General features: G+C 35.2%; 1 protein-coding gene across 1 annotated transcript; it reads right to left on the reverse strand.

Annotated features, from left to right (window-relative positions):
- Nucleotides 1–2,782: 2,782 nt before the first annotated feature.
- LOC130734348 (sister chromatid cohesion protein PDS5 homolog B) lies at nt 2,783–21,385 on the reverse strand. Its single transcript, XM_057586714.1, has 28 exons — nt 21,139–21,385; nt 20,422–20,637; nt 20,090–20,271; nt 19,569–19,695; nt 19,249–19,476; nt 18,871–19,087; nt 18,600–18,745; nt 18,367–18,524; nt 18,131–18,280; nt 18,002–18,050; nt 16,913–17,101; nt 15,699–15,878; nt 15,413–15,552; nt 14,907–15,021; nt 12,085–12,225; nt 11,877–11,954; nt 11,493–11,635; nt 10,730–10,847; nt 9,601–9,735; nt 8,627–8,820; nt 8,380–8,527; nt 8,170–8,304; nt 7,931–8,032; nt 7,385–7,843; nt 6,630–6,679; nt 4,563–4,663; nt 3,231–3,307; nt 2,783–3,146 (listed from the first exon to the last, which is right to left on the reverse strand). The coding sequence occupies exons 1-28, from the start codon at nt 21,232–21,234 to the stop codon at nt 3,123–3,125; spliced, it is 4,098 nt and encodes a 1,365-aa protein (XP_057442697.1). The 5' UTR covers nt 21,235–21,385; the 3' UTR covers nt 2,783–3,122.
- Between the last annotated feature and the right edge of the window lie 442 nt (nt 21,386–21,827).

A 21,827-nucleotide genomic window follows, 5' to 3' on the forward strand; every position in this document is an offset into this window, starting at 1 on the left:
TTCTTTTATGGACAAAACACTAGTTTTTTTTTGCAAAACAATAGAAACATTTTATAAAAAAGGCCCAGCTGTCAACAAGTATTGAGCCCACTACCCAAACCCTAAAATTATCATACTTTTCTTTTCCTCTCTTACCTCCAATCCATCTTCATGCAACCTCCAGTCTCTGAAACACGCTCCTGCTCCTGCCACACTTCCTTTTCTCTCTCTCTCTCCCTCCTTTCTCTTTCACCATCCCCTCAACTCAACACATCAAGGTCGGAGTCAATACTCTACAACGCTGCAACGCAGTTCATGTGCTGCAAAGGGATTTCTTTTTTTTTTGAAACCAAAGTGACACTCTTCAGCCATTTTTACTGAACCGGCTCAAACCGGAAAACCGCCGGTTTTGACCGGTTTACCGGTTCTTAACCGGTCTCACCGGTTTTTATCCGGTTTTCTTCATGGCCAGTTATTCACATGTAACGGACCGTTCACCCTTCCGGTTCCCGGTCTGACCGGTCGAATTGGCCGGTCCGGTCCGGTTTTTATAACATGGTCTATTGTAGCATGTAGGTTGTAACTTAATCAGGTGCCATTACATTTGTAATAAATACCAAATATCGGGATTGAATCATTTCATATAATGTCGTCAAGAAGGAAACAACTAAGCATAAAGCTTAAATTTCTACTTTTAGAGTATGCAGATTGATATCGTGTATTAAATTTCATAAATGTAATGCACAACATGTTACTTATGCATAATATGTTATCAATCACATGTAGGGACACGTGGAATGAGCTCCTCAGCTTGAGCTGCTGGTGACGAGGAATATTTATCTCTTATCTAACATGCTCAGAAAATCGCGGATCTTGGATATCATACCTTGTTGGATCGACGAGAGGGATTGGCCCATCCTTCTGTCGTATTAGATTTTACGTGAATTCACCAAGATCTCATCAAAGGCCAAGAAGAATAAAGTCTCGAAGAAATGAGGTCAGTTCACACAAGTGACTCCATTTCAACAAATAAATTCACAGTATATTTGAATTATGTATGTTTAATAATTATAATCTATATACTAGGGGAGAGAGTTGGGCATAGAGGTAGTATATGTGAGGTCTTTAAGGGTACACATTAAGAAATACTAGTCTTGGATCAATAAGAGGTCTGCAGACATACTTGAGTAACAATAATAAAGCATTAGTTGGACTACTTGTAGTAATAAGTTACATATAGTTATAACATTTAAGCATTAATTATTTTGGGAAGAAAATGTCTCAAATCCTTAAATGCTTCTTATAGCTGGGCTTCAATAGAGGTTACTCGTCCACCGCTATCAAATTATGGGTTGACATGACCGGTGAAAAAGTGGAAGGGTCAGATATATTGCATCAATGACATGTCTACACGTTAAAAACCCGATGTCCATTCCCTAACACAAGTTATCAAGACCTTCTCATTTGATGTATAAGATTCGCAGACAAGCTTTGAGCTTCAAGATATGGTGTGCTTCAATAACATATGGAGCACTAGAAGACCCGACATGATGTACAGATGCAAAACATGTCTTCACAGTTCGCAACCTTGGCACCAAAGGTTGCGAAGTAGACCACTGCACGTGAAAGTGGTGCTAATGTTGTTGCTGCTCCTTCTCGTATTTACAATAAAGATAAGTCAAAGTGGAGGTGGGTGGGGGCAAATGAGAATGGGTGGTTGACTGTGGATGGCGAGGAAGGCGAGAGAGTGGGCATCGTGCGATGGAATGCTCACATGCAATGCATTACTATAATTTCTGCTCGGCTTAGTGGTTAATCCCAATGCTTGTTTCTAAAGTTGAGGATTTGATTTCCACTTTTGTTAAAGATATAATTTTTAAGTTATTATTTATTTAGGGTGTAGTTATATATTATGTTGTGTGTATATTCATTGAAGTTAGACATTGTCAAAGTGGTAATTCCATTGTTTTTACGTAGGATGCTATATATCCTTCATACATGACGCCGACTTTGCAATAAAAGGTCATTTAAACATGATTTATCTTAGTCATCACATACCACATCACTCCTTCAGTGACACATAATCAATATTGTTAATTTTTTGATAGAAATATGAAAGAAAAATGAAAAGTGCAACGTCTAATAAAAACATTAAAAACCTAAATCACTTAATTTAAAACACGTGGCCAAACATCACAAACTCACAAAATCATAATAATGAGAAGAATTACTTCAAAAAATAATAAGGAGACGAAAGGTATGTTTCAAAAAACACAAAAGGAGAAGAAAGTTGGAATTAAACATATTAAAAACTTAGGCTTCCCCACAACCACATACCATGAAGTTAGACATCTCCATGTTTAGAACCAACTATTTTCTTTTCTTCATTCCATTGCCCTTTTGACGTCCAATTTTCATCATTCTAAAACTAGGTTCCTACCTTTCTCCCTAGTGATTTTCTCAATTGTTTTTCAAATCATTTAATTTTATAAACAAGGTTTTCAATTGCTCTTGAATATTCAGGATCTTAAAAGTTAAACTCGAAACGGAATGAATTTGTTTTTATTATTGCAACTGAAATTGATAATTTTACGAAATATACCCATTTTATTTTTGTCTAATATATTAAACGCGTACAAATATCACAATTTTGAAAAATAAACAAGATAACAAAAAAAGTATGTATTTTGGTTCCGTGTGACCTGGGGTATAACAACTTATAATCGTGTCTAAATGGATATATAATAAGATCAGACAAACCCTTTGACTATAAACATTAAAGTTAAGCAGATTAAGAAAAGCATTAACAGAAGCTCGTGATTTTCTCAAGATTGGGTGCAGTGGAGCATAATGTGAAGAATTTTGCTGTTCAGATAAAGACATGTTGCCCTAAAATGCGTTTAATGACCGCAAGAATAACTATTTTCAGTGCAGTCTTAATTCAGCATGCTGCTATAATTTACAGGATTTTATCAGGTTTTTAACTAAATACTTTCTCCAATCAGGCTCTGAGTCTGAGGAAGGTGACTGGACGAGGGAAAGAGTATGTATTCTAAAAATGGGACTGCACAATTCAGTTGATTGGAATATGCAGTCTTTTGAGTTCACTGTCTGTAACTGAAGGCGTCAAAACAGCATGATATTTACACTTTACGTCTTGTTCTACCCTGGAAATAAATAAGAAAATGAGTTTCAAACAGGGTACAGCTTATGCTAAAGAAAGCAGTAAAATATTCCAGGGCAGGACTTACAGCGTATGCATTCGTGTTGACAACTTCTGATGCTGATGTCTCCGCGCCCTTTCCTCTTCCGTGCACACTTGCTGCACCTAGGTTTGTAACATCATTGAAAAAAATTCTTGAGGATATGCAAAAAAACCTCAAGCAGGCATAAAATGTACTCCTATATTTTATAAACAATGATGAATCAACATGTAACTGTAAACGAGTTATCTTTGCATAAGTGATCATTTTGCTTGTTGCCTCTGCAACATCGCATTGTAACAAGTAGAGAGCTTTGTATGCTTCAGCCTCATTAAAAGCAATGTTAGAATACTACACTGTTAGAGTATAAGTTAGTGAAGAAGTTCATGTGCCGTCATAATGAGTTAGTTCTTAGTTTAGTCTGTTACTGTTAGTTAGAAGCAGTTAGCTTCTGTTGTAAGCAGTTACATGTGATTCAGTTTAATCAATAGTATATCAGAACAGAGAATTATTTCTCTTTATCTCAACTTAGCTTCTGTTGTAAGCAGTTAATACTGCACAATCACATGTCTATCTGTTCATGTAATTTAGTTTAATCAATAGTATATAAAAAACGAGAATTATTTCTCTTTCTCTCTCTATTCTTGGATTCTTTCACACACTATACTTGTTAGTACAAACAATAACTTTAGGGGTCTGTGCTGCAACTAACATAACAATTTTTAATTTTGATCCACAGTTACTGTAATTCTTTTTCCATTATCATCCAATTAAGAGTTGACATCTGATAGGGAACATATTCTATCTGATAGGGAGAATGTGTTTACTAAAATAAAGGGGAGGGAATTGCAAAAAATAAGAACCGAAGCCCCGCGGAGCACAAGACAAAAACAAAAACCCGTATCCTTTCCTTTGTGAAAAACTGCATTCGATGGTATCCTATGACTCTCTTGAGCTGAAAAAAAAAACACTACATCTTCCTTCCATTTGCTGTCTTTGGCCTACAGGAAAAACTTCCCAGATTTTGTGCTTGGGTTTATATTTGGATTACAGATCAACATGGCACATCACTAAATGGTTGACTTCTCATATAGTTGTCCTGGTCGAACTTTTTAAATGATACGACAACACCTCAATGAATGATAATGTAATAGTAAAAAAAGAGTTATTAGTGGATTGACATTAAATCCATATCATAATTATTCAGATTCTTTACTCTGGGTTTCCATCAATCAATTAAAACCCCTATTATTTCAACATTTTTAGCAGAAATGTTTGAAACCGCCAAATTAGATGTCAGTTAACCATTTGATAAAATTTAAGGCAGCATATAAACAAATATAAGTCAAATACATGTTTGCGGGTTTCTGCACTACTTACTATTCTCCTGATTCAGTGATGTTCCATCTTTGGTTGCCAGGCCTCTTGTTGTAGCAGCAGTTTTCTTTATACTACTGAGAGAAGAATGTTCAGTAGGATCACTGTAACACGCAACAGGCACACTTAAGTTCTCTTATTTATTAAAAAATGGCATGTAAAACAGAGGTCATATGGGAAAATGAGAGGTTTCGCAAATAAAATATATTTAAAATTTGGACAAAACTTAAATGCAGTTAGATGTGTTGTAAAGAAAGAGGGAAAGAATAGCCTCTGTATTACTGAAATGAATCAAGGAGAAAATCTCCCCCAAAAGGGTTTCTTTCCCCTTTCACACCTAAACTGTAGCTAGGTACAAAGAATAAACCAAATGAATCCTATTCCACGTACAACTCTGGTATTTAACTTCTCCTTAACAACCCTTCTAACTGCCTAACTTCCCTCATAACTGTTAACTACGCATTGCCCTTTTTGATCCTTCTATTATACACCTTCATACATTTTCCACCCCTTTTCCTTAGTCCCTATCAGGGACAAATTAGTCATCACCAAGACCTCCATGATATCAAAAAAAAGCTCAACAAAATCAGTTGTGGTTTTAACGATGGGGCAAAAAGTCATACCAAATAAACTTCATGGTGACTATAAAAAAAATGTGGTTTCAGGCAAGGCCAGATATCAACTATGACCTATAATTAAAGGATGTCCGAAATTCCAAATAATATGCCAAATATGCATTTATATACAAACATATCAGCACTACCCAAAAGAAAGTAATTCCCATTCTGTGAGAATAATTGTTAGGTACCAGAAATTATGAAGGAATTAGAACTGAATTTGTATAGATAGCACTGAAGTTCTGGTATGAAACCCAGAAATAGTGTTTAGGGAATACAAGAAACCCAGGAAAAATAACCAGAGCAATTCGAGAGTGCTCTTCTCTCCCAAGCCTAAGCCAAAACAAGCCTACCTCATTCTCTCACCATAACTAACATATATTCCTCTCACTCCCTAGTGGTCCCCCCCTTAGCTGTACTACTCATCATTACTAATAATAACACCTCATCAGGTGGTTATTTAGGGATCCTAACATTCTAGAAGGCCTTGTCACTTGACAGAATGCCAGTGAACTTGGGCTTCCTATTGTAGACTTTGCCAAACCTGGGCCTGGCCATAGCAGGTGCAACAATAATAGAACTAGATGATATTCTACAATGAGAATAAATAAAAGCAATTAGCAAAAAACCCAAGTCATAGAAGGCCTACTAAATGTGTGTTAAGGATAAGCAACATGTGTTTAAATGTACTCCTGAAGAAAAACAAAACATGCAATGATTTATTTCGACAGGCATAAAAAGATAAAACAACTCATTAAGTCATAGCAAATATCAGCCATGGATAATGAATATAAATATATATATTTAAATCACTAATCACCGTGCTGTAATCTTAGCATAGCTTTGACTAAACTGGAATTTGCACCCTCATAGAAAATTTTTGGCAGAAAATATATAAATCACATGGGGAAATTACATGAACGTTAAAAAAAAAACCATTGCCATAACAAATTTACAGCTTGCTGCCATGTCTTTCCTGTGATTTTGACTTCTTAGTTTTAGATAGTTGAGATCAATTCAAAAGACATGTGGAAGCAGACCAGAACAACTAGACAAGGAGCAACAAAAATGCAAAAGTTTGGAACCCTCTCACTCTGGAAACTCAACATATGAACAAGAAACACTTCAATTCACCATTCATTGTACACATAAAAAGAATTTATGATCAAAGATTTGGGCAAGAATTTAGAGAAGTTCATTGTTTCAAGAATATTATTTCATCCTATGAAGATGAAGAAAGCAGAGGCAGTTCGACCATCGCAGGTGGTTCTCCCCAATCACGTATTTTTTAAGCTTTATACTATACCAAAAATAACACCCAATAAACAAAGCACTAGTAGGATACATTAGTTATGATCTCTTTCGTAAACTGTTCAACGAAATTTGAACTTAATCACTTTGAAAGAGAAAGTAAAAGGCTATAAGGTAAACGTTATAATCAAATAAAACTCACCCGTGGCTGAAGTTGTTTTTATTTGATACATCTGCCAGTATATCTTGTCTCTGCACCAGAAAGTCAAATGAAATTCATAAGAATTGTTTCCACAACTTGGACAATATTGCAAAACAAAAAGGGTAAAAGATCGAAGTAAAAATGAAACTCAAGCCAAAGGATATATTAACACCAATCATTAAAAAGAGGAAAGCATCCTTGTTACAATGGCAATCAACACTCTTGAGGATCCTACAAATAATTTAAGGAAACACTTTTTGATATTACAATTGCATATGGCCCCATTATGATTACCCAATTATTAATAAGTTTTATTAATAATTGAACGAACAAGATATTAGAAAATCTCAAGCTATTAGCAATACATAAAGGGTTTAAACTTTTAAGATTCACCCATATGCAAGGGAAGTCTACTGCCTAGTGCCTACCCAAGTCTTGTGCTAATGTTTGATATAATTAGAAAATCAAGCTGGGAAGGAGCAAACTCTTGGGCATTTGTGCAATGAAACTCTTATAGCATGCCAATAAGCCACCTCATATCAACCTGTTACTAAATAAGGATGGTTCATATCTAATAATAACAACCCTTAAAGCTTTAGTGAGCAGGAACAAAGAGGAAGATGGCATTTGTTACTGTATTTGCCACATTATACATTATTTAACTTTTATATTATATACATATAATCCCTTACACGAACATGCAAAAATGGAAAATTTTATTCAAGTTTTGATATTTAAATGAATTTCCTATAGACCTTTGAGCCACACGTATCTCTGAGGTTGGTTCTAGGGTATTTGGAATGTTGAACAGTATCTTTGCTACTTGTCACAGAATTCTCCAAAGCTGCAGCTCTTTTCGATTTACGGGTCACCACATGTGATTCAGCCAGAGAACCCTTACAGCTCACAGAATCACTAGATGAAAGCAGGTTTCTCTCTGAAATCTTTTCACCATGTTTGAATGCTATATTTTGTTGCTTCTCAATTGTAGAGCATTCATGCAAACTGATTGATCCAGAAACAGAAAGAGGCACGTGTTTTCTCCTTTTTCCTGAAGGAATATCGGGCCTCATAGTTTTATCATTTGTTGTATCCATCCTTAACAAATCATCTGGTTTGCTAGTTACCAAGTCCAGTACGCCGTAAATACTAATATTGGACTTTGGGACATCATGTTGACCCTTGCGAGCATGCTTAGGAATTGCTTTCACAGGCTATAGCAAAAAAACAAGGGAAAAAAATTAGGGATATCATAAAAAAAATTATGGTCTATTGTGTGTACATCAAAGTATCAAACATACCTTTTGAACGTATGCCTGTGAGGCACATGAACTTTTAAGCATGTGAAAGACTCTACTTAGATAACTTTCTTCAAAAAAGGACTTCTGACATTTTGAGTTAGCCTGCAGTTAACAGGTTCATAAAAAACAAAAGGTAAATAAATAAAACAAATAAACTAAATTGTGTTAAAAGAAACATGAAAATGTGATCTGATCAAGCTTTCTGTGTCAAGCAAAGACAAGCGCTCCTGAAAACTTACATCATTCTTAGTGATTCCCACTCTGTACAACGACGAAGGCAGCAAAACTTGTCGTGGGGCTTGAGATAGAGAAATCCGACCATGATTTAATGAATTTAAGGTAAATAGCCCAATTTCAGCCAGCATGTGCAGCTTCTGCATTACATTCAACTCCAATAAAGTTGTATACAAAAAAATGTAGCTAATCAAAAGAAGTTGAAAATATTTTACGGTTGTCATTTGTGCATCAACGGCATCTTCAGCTTTTCTGATTGCTCGAAAAATACTCGATAGATATAAGACAGCTTCATTAACAAGGTCCAGGTCACCATCAACAATACTGAGATCAACTAATGCTTGCAGAACAAAGAAGAGTGGACTACAAAAGCAATCCAGATGTGTCACCATCTCTAGGGCTAATATTAATATGCCATAATCAGTAAAACTAGATTGATATTGGATAATAGCAATGTCTTACCTACAAAGGTCAGCACACAACTTTTCATCTTGAGAGACTTCAAATTGAAAGTTGTTAATCTGAGCAAGCACATGAACCAAGAAGACCAAAATGTATGCAGGGAAATCAATAATTGCTCCTTGAACAGCAGAAGTTTGTCTTTTACGAGCTATTGTAGTGTAATCCTTAATAAAATCTGCCATATATTTGTAGATCTAAAATGAGCAGTATCAGTACAGTAACCATTAATCAGCACAACAAATACCAAGCCGATAAGAACAGGTTTCAAAAATAACATTAGAACAAAAAGAATAACAAGAAAATATAAGATAATGGCTCGGAGAAAGGAAAGTCCCTCTAATGAGAAAAACAGGTTATGAAACTTTACCCTTTTTTCTTGTCCAGTACACCCTACTGATTTTCTTTTTCTTTTATCTTTCTGGACAAACTGAGATAACAGCTCAAAGAAAGGAAAGTTCCTCTAACATTTACACTTTTGTTTTGACTGTTATAGTCAATAAGATTGAAAAAAATATTTGCATGCCCATTCCAGAAGTTGCATTTTGACATAGATTCATTGAAGCTAACTAAGAGACTCTTATTCTTGCATGGTGAGGTAGCTTAGCATTTGTGGAGCAAGTCGTTTAGGGCACTAGAGATTTGGATATACCAACATGCCTATAATTATCTTGTTTACATTATTTCCAGTAGTATCCAAGTCTCTAATCATCTCCCTAGAGTTTGATTCTTGTCACTCACACTTTTAAGATAAAAACTAAAAAGTTGAATTATAACACAAGGTAGGGGACTTGTGCATTGTCTACACTTCAATTTCAAAGAGCTCTTGTGCAAAGAGACATTAAAGGATATAAAAAGCACTTATGCATTCCACTTAATAGTTTAAACATTGGGGATAATTTGTTCAGGACTATAAGTGATGCAATTTAACATAAATAAAAAATGAAAAAAACACACATAAAAAGACATTAACATACATGAAATTGCAGATCCTCAATGCAATCTGTCACTGCCAACGCAAAAGCACAGGCAAATCTGATAGGTAGTTTGTGCTCCCTCAACAATTTGTGTGTTTTACAAAGAAATGTGCTCCTTACAAATGAAGAAGTATCCTGGAATACAAAAGGAAAACCAAAAAATTAAAAATTAAAAATAATATTAATTATTAAAAAAATCGGTGAACAATAATAGTTGAAGGAAGAGAGCAATTATCGCATACTGCAGAACTAAAGATGCTTGATTCTTTCTGATACGTATGTTTTAGCTGTTCTAGTCAGGGATGGTTATTGGATCATGATTCCATTTGTGAATTCACCTATTTTCCAATTCGTGAATAGAACCTTTTTTATGAATCGAAAGATACATGATACAAAGAATGAAGTCATAAATTGAAACATAAGCAGATATATCATATAATAAACCTTAAATTAATAAAGAGGAGGAGGAGGAGGAGGGCGAGGACTAAAAGTGGGTTATTTCCTAAAGCGGAGGGATGATATCTAGACTTTACGCTGCCGAGGGGTCAAACCTCGCCTATTTTACAAGGACCAGAAATACATTGAACCCTACTTTTTAAATGCATGGCTGTTAGGTTCTCATACTCCACCAGAAAATGGGTGCCACAATCTTGTACCACATATTTGAAACTATTCCAAATGCAATAAGAAAGAAGAACAGGAAAATGGAAAGTAGGGTCTTTTATTGAGATATCACAACGACTAGAAAAATAGTTAAAGTAGATCCGATAAACAAACCTAGCCCCGTCGTTTTCTTAGTGCAATCTACCTGCCCCTGTAATTTCCATGTTAGTCTACCCTTTATTTCCTCTCTCAACACTCCTAATAGAACCGTATAATCTGCTATAAAAGCAAGTATTGAAGCATTAGCTTTTGTGTGTGCTCATTAAGTACGTTCAAAATCAAGGTTAGAAGACAAGGGCTTAAAATGAGTTGTTAGTATAATCCTATAGTTAAAGTTTAGGTAAGAATGATTTGGGCAGGTTTCTCCAATGTTCTACTTCCACTTTCATCATTTGAAACTCCAATAAAATGCAGAGCCCCAACCACTCAATTATTTCAAATGCAGACAGTACAACAATCTACATACCTTCGCAATCAAAATAGTGAAGCGAAAAATCTCTGGAGTGATATGTATATCCCACTTCCTAGCAAGACGAAGAATTGCCTTTGCAGAAGCTAATCTTATATGAGCCTTATCATTTTCACTACACATAGTTACCACCACAAAATTTGTAAGTTCAATGTATAACACCAACAATTCAATATGCATAAATACAAAAGGAGAGATACAGAAATCCTACAAGAAATTGTTTAACATAAAGGTGAAAAGTTCAGTAATGAAGAGCATCACTCATATTAGTCTTTAACAGGAGTCAGATAACAATAATTTACAATTGAATAGACCGTTTAACAGATAGTCTATTAATCACCAAATCCATAGTATGTAAGGAACATCCTAAATGAAGCAGCTAAGCCGCACAAATTTTATAGAACTGAAAAGGTATGCTACTGAGATTTCATACACAAGAGCTATAAAAAAATATGTAAATATTGAAACAAGTCAAGATCCCTTCAGATTTATGACAACATGGAAGTTAAAATAAATGATCTCATCCAAACTACCAAATCCTAGCCTCTAAACTTTTATATTTCACATCAGCTAGTCTCATTTGACGGTCTAAACTCTAAATCACCACGGATCAATGGAAAGATTTTAAGTAAATAAAAGTATTAAATCAACTTCAATATCTATTCAAGTGATGGGGAATGAACGCAAAAGCGTTGTACCTAGAGTTAGTGCATACAACAATTTGACCAATAAAATAAGGAAGTGACTATAAAAGTCATACCATGAGACTGCATCTGCATTAACAAAACTATCACTTTCCCTTAGCATTCGTGTTAAAATGTCCAACAGTCCACTAATATCCTTCTTTACATGGATCCCCTGATAGGGTAAAAAACTCTTTACCAGTGTTTTCAGCCCATAAATCTGCAAAATCAGCATGCTAGAGATATTACAAAGCCATTATGGAAAGAATACAATGTATATATTATGTATCTTATACAATCATATCCAAATCTATCATAACAAGTAACAACAATATTTCTTATCATAATCAAAAATGTTATCCTAATCTATCACAACAGAATCATAACAATAATCTATCAAAACAAAACATTATATCTCAACATGCTGAATTCAAATGCACTATCAGATTCCTCAAACTAACCTTTAATTGACAAGATTCACTGCACCGAGAGGTATCACAAACGGATGTTGCATCATGACCAGCATCCATGTGCTCCATCTAATTAAATGTATAAGTGTATAACTTATTTAGGAACAATTCAAGCAGTTGAAAACTTCCACAAAACATCAACATTCTTCTGGCAAAATAAATTAAACTAGTAAAACTTATGATGGTTCAATTCAATTACTTGAATAATCTTCTGGCAAATATATGATGTGATCTCTTCATCTCTAGTATCAAAAGTTGATACAGAGTATTGTGCAATGCATCCCAAAGATTGCAAAATTGTGGGGACATTCTCTTGGCTATATAATGAATCAATTAGTCTCTGGACAAACATCAACATAAAGATAAAGTCAGTTGTCATTATTCATTACTATGAAGCAAACCACCTTATATTAAGAAAATGCTCCAAACTATCTACAATAGGAAGAATGAAGTCTCCACATAGAGTGTGCTTTCATCTTTGATAAATAAATCAATATGCAAATAGGTGTGTAACTAGCTGAAGCTCACTAGTAGTCATTACTCAATACAGAGGAAACAGTTTTTCTTCAACTAAATGCTTAAGCATGCACACCAAAAAAACCAAACCTGAGGCATCGGCAAAAAGTTCTAGAATTTATGAAAATATATATATATATATATATATATAAGTTTTTAATTATAGATATTCACTTATGTTTTAGACACCTTCAGATGCCTGAAAGTCGAAAAAGTTACATGCCATTGCAAAAGAGTCCCATAAACCAGACAAACCAGACCAGTCACATGAGACAAGCTTAAACAGTTAAACATAATCAACAAAAATGAAATGACTAGAGAAGGTGCCTTTGAGAGGATAAGATTTCATATTTATGAAGAAACGTATTTCTTGCATTAAATTGTGTATGAGATATCACTCATGTTAATTTATTTTATAATTATTCAGGTCCACACCAAAAAAGAAATCATTTAAAGCAAAAGATGAATAACGTAGTATTTGTGATGGCTAACTCAAAATTGGGAAAGAAAAAGGAAGCTAGGAAAGCAGCAAACTATGACACTGACCATGTTTGTTTGTTCTGGTGATGATTGGATTGTAGAGGAGGACAAGGAGGATGACCAAAATTCAGATATAGATTTGGATGAGACATTGAAGTTGGATAAGTGACTCATGGTGCAAGTGCAAGTGCACTTATAGATGATTTGGAGGTTCTACCTGCAGCTGCTGATGATGGAGGTGAAGATGCGGATGCAGAAACGGATAGGGATGGTGACTTTAATGATTTGGATAATGACTATGTTGATTGAGGTCACTTGCAGGATATACTAAGAGCAGTAGTCTAGTATACTAGGCATTTGGACTATGTTATTTTGGGTTTTTATTATTAGTCTTGTATTTATGAATATGGTTGACTTGGGTGATTTTATGGTCATGAATTTAAAATATAAGTTTAGTATAATGATGTGAATCATGGGTCGTTTTCCTTATCTGTGATTGTCTATGTTTGTTATAAGGAGATTGTCATTGTTGTACTTAATTAAAGCTCAGCTGAAGCTTGAGCATCTCCATATACATGCATTTGCTAATGATTACAATCAATGAAGAATATTTTCAGTTCCTCAGTTCTCTTTTCTTTCTACACTTTCATTACAAATCAGCAAGTTGATCATGTGCAAGGTATCTCCAAAATAGAGTTGCATTTATTAGAAGATGGCTGCTGAAGTACAAGTTTGACTAAAGAAGTCTCGCATCAGATAGAAAAGCAACGGTTCAATAGTATACAAGTTAAAGGACTCACTCACCATTGCCTTAACGTTTGGAGTTGTAACTCCAATTCTAATATGGCAAATCACTAATGCTCTTAACCCAATGTAGATGTAACTCCAATTCTAATATGGCATCAGAGCCGAAAATGCCTAACAGCTCATAATTCCGAAAAAAGAGGGCTAAAAAAAAGGGAAAAAGGAACAAGTTATATAGGCCACTGACACTCAAGTTAAGACGAAAGAGAACAAGGGTTCTGCTTGAGTACAAACCCAGGCAAAGCACAAGTCCAACGACCTCTGATATTTCCCTTGAGTACAAGCCCAGCAAAAGCTAGCCGTAAGGCCTCTGAGACTCGAACGAAGGAGTACATGCCCAAGCAAGAAAAGAAAAAAAAATGGAGCCACACTTGAAGAGGAGTGTTAGAGTTCAAGTGTGACTAAGAAGTCCAACGCTGGATAGAAAAACAACAGTTCAATATATGAGTGACAGGACTCACTCACCCATTGCCTTCAGGTTTTGTGGTGAAAGTATATGGATGATATCCAGATCACTAATGCCTTTAACCCAATATGGATGTAACTTAAATTCTAATATGGTATCAGAGCCGAAAATACCTAACGGCTCATGATACCAAAAAGAAAGGAGGGCTAAAAAACAATAATGGGAAAAAGGAGCAAGTCATATAGGCCTTTGAGACTCAAGTTAAAACGTAGGAGCACAAGCCCAACAACCTCTGAGGTTTGGATTTTAGTACAAGCCCAGACAAAAGCAAGTTGTAAGGTCTCTAAGACTCAGAAGAAGGAGCACAAGTCCAATGACCTCTGATGTTCCGCTTGGGTACAAGGCCAGGCAAAGCAAGCTGTAAGGCCTCTGAGACTCGAACAAAGGACTACAAGCCTAGACAAGAGAAAAAGAAGTGGAGTCACAGTTGAAGGGGGAGTGTTATAGTACAAATGTGACTAAACAAGTGCCACATTTGATAGAAAAGCAACGATTCAATAGTGTATATAAGTGAAAGGACCCACTGACCCATTGCCTAAGGTATTGTGGTGAAAGTATGTGGATGATGTCCAAATCACCAATGCTCTTAACCCAATGTGAATGTAACACAAAATCTAATAATGCCCAAAGCAATCAAAATTTAAATTTTGAGCAAATCGGAAATTAAAATTGTGTTTTAAGTGGAAATGCCTCCACTAAAATTAAAAGTAGGTTGTTGGGGCCTCGAAGTAGCACCCACACAAGAAAAAGTGTACCTCGTATAAGAAAACTGAGTGTTTAGAACTCAAGGCAGTAATTGCAGAGACAGCAAATTTGGCCTGTCTTCGAGTTCCATCCAAGCACATTCCCTCAAGAAATGGGTAAATATCACTAAAAAGTGAAAACATAAAGAAATTAAATTAGAATTGTAACCAAAGACTAGTGAACTTATATTTAAACAGGATAATTTAAAGCTGAAATTTCACCATTAAAAAGCAAAAAATGAAACTCAACTCCAATAAATTCACTACTTTACTGTAAACCAAAACCCCAAATCCTTCAAAAAATGGATAAAACCACCAGGAAATAAAAAAAAATAGTTTATTCAACAAAATCATTTCATATTAAAACAGATACGTTTTTGCATACCATACAAATATTCTTTGAAATAGTAGGGCCTAAATGGTAAGTTTTGTTAAAGCAGACATGTGTAGTTCAGTTAGAAACATGGTTTGGTCTTTCAATATTCTTAAATAACATAACACAGAAGACCAGAAGCTACCTAAGATTGAAAGCACTGTGAGAGCCTGCTTTTGCAATAACCTCAACCAGTTTATCATTAATAGGATTCATCTTCTTCAACAATGTTTGGAACTGCTTTTCCGAGCCTTTCAGCATTGAAGGGAAAATTCTAACAACAGCCTAGATCAAGTAAAATGGCAGAATAGTTTATCAAAGAATCAACATTAAGAAACAATTACTTGATTCAAGAACCAGATAAATCCCCCCACCCCAATAAAAACAAAAAGATAAACTAATTAAGATTCACAAAGCAGCAACTTTTGTACCAGCAGAAGATTTGCAGAAGAATCCTCCAAGTCCTTATTTCCACTATCATCATTGGAAAGATAATTTAAGATGCACTGGACATGTTCTGAGCTGAAAATGTTTGATGAACATTTGGAGAAGAGTAAACTTAAAAATTCATAATATGGATTGGTGTCTCCAATCATGACCAGAAGATCATCCTGCCGGAAAAAATCACATAAAATGGGGGAAAGGATGGTTAAACAAAGTAAAAAAAAAAAAAAAAAGACTTATAGCAAAAATAAGCATGAAAATAATGTAGAGAAACATGGCACAAGATTAATAGAATTAGAATAGTTAAAGAATTAAGTGTTTACATATCCTCAGAATACGAAGTGATAAAAAGGACTACCAAGTGATAAAAAGTTATAATATCCATCTTAAATACAACTGAACTTTTAAAAGTGCTCTCACAAATTATAGTCATGCAACACACATCTGGGACATTACCAACAAGGTCAATTTTATGATGATATATTAAGCCAAATCGCCATTACAGAAGTAACTTGTCAAGGAAGAGGAAAACAAAGATAATGGAGGGAGTACGACAAAAAAAAAAAGAAAAAAATGAGACAAAACCCCAACTACTTATCCTACAAGAATAATGGAAGAATTATGTTGGATATTAATAATTAAGTACAAAATGAAGAATTAAGAGCTAGGGACATAAGGGTTTGGTGGGATGAAGGGTGAAGGGTCCAGATGTGTGTTGCATGACTATAATTTGTGAGAACACTTTTAATTTGAATAATTGTACTATCAACAGTTAGGTTGTTAGATCCAGCATTGACAGCAGGCAGGCATTCTATTATAGGATCAGTTACTAACTGAATTAGTTAGTAACTCCTCTCTCTATCTCTTCTCTAGATCTAAGTTATAAATAGATCTCTGTAATAGTTTATCTTAAGATGTTTCTGTCTTTAATTTCTCTCTACTCGACTTTCTTATAACATCTGAGTCGTACACTAGAAACACACAGCTTCAACCTCAAAACACCGGAGCATATTGTTTCACCTTGGAATAACACCAAACCACCACAAATGGTCTCCTCTAAAAAATCTGCATTTCATGCATATAATAGTTTCAAACTACATGCATATATAGGTTCTTAAACAACACTCAGATAAATGGCTGATAGAGAATATTTTAAACATAAAGTAAAGACAAGCAACAGTTGGATTAACAAACAACATACTTTGAGGGCTTGTCCAATTGTGAAATCTTGTTCATCCAACAATCTTTCAAGTGATTTAAACACATTATTATCTTTAATTTGGTTTAACTTATGAAGGAACTCTTCAGCTTTGTGAGAATCTGAGAACGATGCAGCCATTTTTGTAAACATGCTTCCAATCTTCTTCTGTATTTCTTCAGAACAAGTTTCCTGAAAATGTTAGAAAGCTCCATCACTTCCAAGATATAAAATCATAGTCAAAGCATAAAAGTGCCCGTGTGCAACATGCTGACATTCTCTAAGTTTTTATATATTAATTACAATTTAAAATAAAAACAATAAGCAAGTCTTTATTTATTGTTGGAGTATCTGGGTATAATGATATACCCGGCTGAAGTGTATCAAAACCTAGGCAATAATAATTGGTTAGTTAGTTATGGTGAGAGTTTGTTACAAGTCAGTTAGTGACTGTTATTTGTTTCTTATCTCTCTTGTATTGTATATTTCAGATCTGTGTAAGATTCCTTCATTCAATAGTAGAATCAGATTCATTCTCTCTCTCTCTCTCTCTCTCTCTCTCTATATATATATATATATATATATATATATGTAATTATATATCCTCTATCAATTCAACATTTATTTGTAAAATTTAGTTTGAAATTCAATGAAGGGAGAGTTTTACACCATCAAAATAGCAACGGTAATTATTGGGATCCAATCAAATGTAAAGAGCATGTGAACAGGCCAAACCCTCATGAGTCACGATTCTCCAGATACCATGAGAACCTTCATTCTTGTTCCAAATTGTTTTATAAAAAATTTGAGTTTCATAAATATCCTAAAAATATACATAAGATTGAAATAACAAACTATTTTGAACTCCCAAAACTGTCAGTCTGAAATTATGCAGCACACTTCTTCTCAATAGTATACTCATTATATATTACTTTGTGTGAATGGGTGTAAATATCCTTTATATGAAATTCCACCACAAACATATTAGCAATTTATCAAAGCATTCCACCTATTTCTAAATTAAAAAAGGCTAAAAGGTGTGCCCCTCATTATGAGTATAAGCACTCAATCATTGTATATTTGTATTTGTACCTTAAATTTCTTCCGTGTGGCCAAATAGTTTTTCATTTCATTTTGCAACCTGAAAAAAGGAATGACTTGTAAATGATTTTGGACTTTCAACATGTTCACAGTAGCATACAAGCATGCTGGCATGTGTACCTTCTTTTTTGAGCCAAAATACTATCCAGTGCCCTTTCGTGAAAAGGACTGAAAAGAGAAAACATGTGTATCCAATGCTTTGTCCTTTCTTCGACAGAAAGATGCTCAGGAAATAGATCATCAGCAAGAACAGATTCCACATTCTGCAACCTGAAATTCTAAGAAAAAATACATTTACTTCTGACAAGAGAACTCTAATTTTGATCCAACTAGCAAGCTAGAGGGCAAAGGCTGACCTGAACTCCTTACTATCGTTATCATAGCAAAGCATAATAATTTTACACGGAATCTCTTCAAAGTGATCACTTATTTTCATGCTTCCTTCACTACATTTCTTGCAGTAGTCTCGATATATTTCAATTAACTTCTGCAAGGCCCTCTTTCTAACAGATATCTGCAAAAGCATTTTTAATTGTTAGTAATTCTGCATTTTGTCCTTCATCAGGAAAAAGAATTCAACAGCACATGCCTTTTTATCCCGAAGTCTTTCAGTGGCTTGAGACAGTAGTTTGGATGGAACAAGTTTCAGGTTTGAGCTGCAAATATCACAGGCAACAAGAACTGCCTGCATTCTCACTCGGTCATCAAAATCTAATAATCGATCTTCAACTGAAGCTGCTCAGTTTAAAGGTCATAAGCAATTACTTGGATGAAACTATGAGGGCATTAGAATAATGAATATTAAACCAAACCAGACAATATCTATAAACAAAAACAAGAATATATGTTAAGCAGCTTACTGATAATTTCATGTGATTCTCTCCCAAAGGGATTCGCCATGTAGAAAGCTTTGGCACATTGTAGAGCACTAATTCTCACATCCACAGATTTATCAGAAAATCTTTTTAAGAACTCCACAAAAAGATCATGATACTTGTGTGCAACATGGTGTTCTGGAAGTGCGAAAAGCTTCCCCACCAAATTAACAGCTTTAATCCTAATATCAACCTGATCAGCCTACGAAGTGGATTGCAGATACAATTGAAAAAGGTTAAGAATATCAATGCACTTGGAGAAAAGGAATACAATAAGAATGTCAAAAATAGATGATTTAGTTACAAGGAATTGGATTCAGCTTGTATGTTATTTTGAAATTCGGCTCGAAGGGCGGGATATACCAATAATTCTTCAATTAAGCTTGGGATAACAGGAAGAAGCATCTGAGGCGCACATTGGAAAACTTGAAAGATAATTTCATGGTAAAATTCTTTAAGCTCACAGCCCACAGTGTCTCTGTCATGTATGCAAGAGGTCAAAAAGCTACAAACTAGGAGATTCAGCTCGTCTTCTTGTGTGCAGGCTTTGATGACTGATGCAGCAAGTTGATAAGCAGCACAAGTTGCATCCTGTGTTCCGTCAAAAAAAAACTAAGTGAGATTAATAGAGTAAATATATTAACTAAAGTTTAAAAGAAACAAAAGAAAAATGTGGTTCTTACTTTTTTTCGCTTTATAAGATTTCGCAAAATCACTTCCAATAGTTGCTGAGAAGCCTCCTCACTCTCATTCAATATGTTTATCATTATAGAAGACATGGCACTAATCAAACTATCATGGTGGTCGTCTCTGCAAAAAGAAGTGGATTAGGCGTCATTAACTCTACCATTAATAAGGATTTTTCTGTAGTTAATAAGGAATGGCTGCTGAACAGAAAATAATAGCTAAGGTCAAACTAAAACCTCCCACTAACTTCTGCACCCCACTTTAAGATATTGTTATGGGAAACTGGGTAACATATGAAAAATCCATTATAAACTAAATGCTAAGAATTTTGTCTCACAGGTACTACTCAAACACTAGTGTTAGTGGAAAACATATATAGACCTTCTAGGAATCTAACAAAATCAGAGAGGTTTATTTCCCAATTAAATAACAACCTCAGCAATCCAAATCCAGCTAAACAGCTAAGCACAAGGAGTAGGAGGGGGGGGGGGGAGAGAAGGTAGACATAGATTTCAACCTCACAACTGAGAAGAAAACATTGAACATCTCAAGAACCAGGCCTACGCAGTTAATCTCCAGCATTAATACACAACACCTTAATTGAGCCACAGTGTCCAATACTTTAACCCTTTTCGAAAAGAACGGACTTGCAGTGTCAGCTAGATCCGCAAACAAACTGATGATAAGTTTAAATACATCCTGAAATCAAAGAACAAATACACTTGCAATCAGCACAAAAACTAAAGCAGCATACAATTCAAGCAAACAAATACTTACAAACACAACATGCTAAAAAAGGGGGGAAAGCTCCATCATGTATTTCAATTATTTTAGCATAACAAGTACTACCTTTAAATGCTCCGCTTTAAACGGCGGTTCAGGTGCATTGACTCTAAAAAGTTCAGCGACACAAATAGCAACGAGAAGCCTAACATCCTTATCCGCATGTTGAAGCAGACCACCACCAACCAATGCATTTGCCAGGGGCTTCAATGCAGCTGCTACTTTTTCGGCGGATCGTGGCTGAGGACACTGCTCTAACTGAGACAAAGCATTTACAGCTTTCTGCACAAGACCATAACAATCAACAACAATAACAAAAATCATAATACACCCACGCAAAGACCAAGAAACACAATCAATTTATTGGAATTATTGTTAATTTTTCTAGTTACCCTTTGACGTTTTAACTACTGTACAGTTGAAATTTTATTGCAATTGAGAATTAATGGGAATGGGAACATAGTTTCTTTCTTCTCTTTTCTCTCTGTACTGATAAATAGGATCAGAAGTATTGATAATTCAGACAGCATACACCAGAATCTTAGATAACTATAAGAAGTGATGAAAATCACTGTGAGACAAGGAAAAGCGAATAATCTACTCATCCAAAACCAAAAGTGACTAAATATCCAACTAATCACAGTCATCAAAGTAATTTTCAGTGATTCAATTGATTCATAGGATGGAATTTGAGCAGAAAAAATACCCAAAATGGAACACACTGTGAGTGAAGGTGTAAAAACTAGGGCAAATGGAAGGTAATCAAGGAATGGTGAAGCTTACTCGGAGAGATTTGACGATGAAGTCTTTGTTAGGACGAGTTCGTTGAGCGATGTGAGTTCCGATTTCGGAGACGAGTTGCAGCGAGGGTTCATCCATGGAGATGGAGGAAGCGACGAAGGAACGAGAGAGAGAAAACGGTTGCGCGATTTGGGGGAGGGAAATGGAGTGGAGAGAAGAGAAGCGTTGCGTTGCGCGTTCACGTTTGTTGGCAAGGTCTTGGGTGTGTGAAGTGTGAAGTGAAGTGTCGTTTGCGTGACGAGGAGGATCCCGCCTTTGTACGCGCGTGGAGACTAATCGCCAGCGCCTAACAAAATTCAAAACCAACACAAATAGTCTATTCGCATTTTTAGGGTTAACTAGGATTTTTCGTTTCGATAAAATGACCGAACTTTGGTTTTCGGCCTTCGGTGGTGTAAAGTCTTACAATAATTTTCACGGTTTGGAAAATAATTGATTTTGGTCCCTGACCCAATGGTGACTCCAAATTTATGCGTTCTTTGGACCAATGGCGGAACTATGTTGAGACATGGGAGGGTCATGACCCTCCCAAACTTTATAACCTTTCTTGTATATGTACCATAAATATTAATATTATAACAATTAACTTACAGACCCCCAGTGGTTACTGCTTTCCCCTTTTAACGCAAGGTACCAGGTTCAAATCCTGCCTTGCTAATTTTTTTCATTAT

Source organism: Lotus japonicus, chromosome 1 (genome assembly GCF_012489685.1).
Source record: "Lotus japonicus ecotype B-129 chromosome 1, LjGifu_v1.2".
NCBI classification, from domain to species: Eukaryota; Viridiplantae; Streptophyta; class Magnoliopsida; order Fabales; family Fabaceae; genus Lotus; species Lotus japonicus.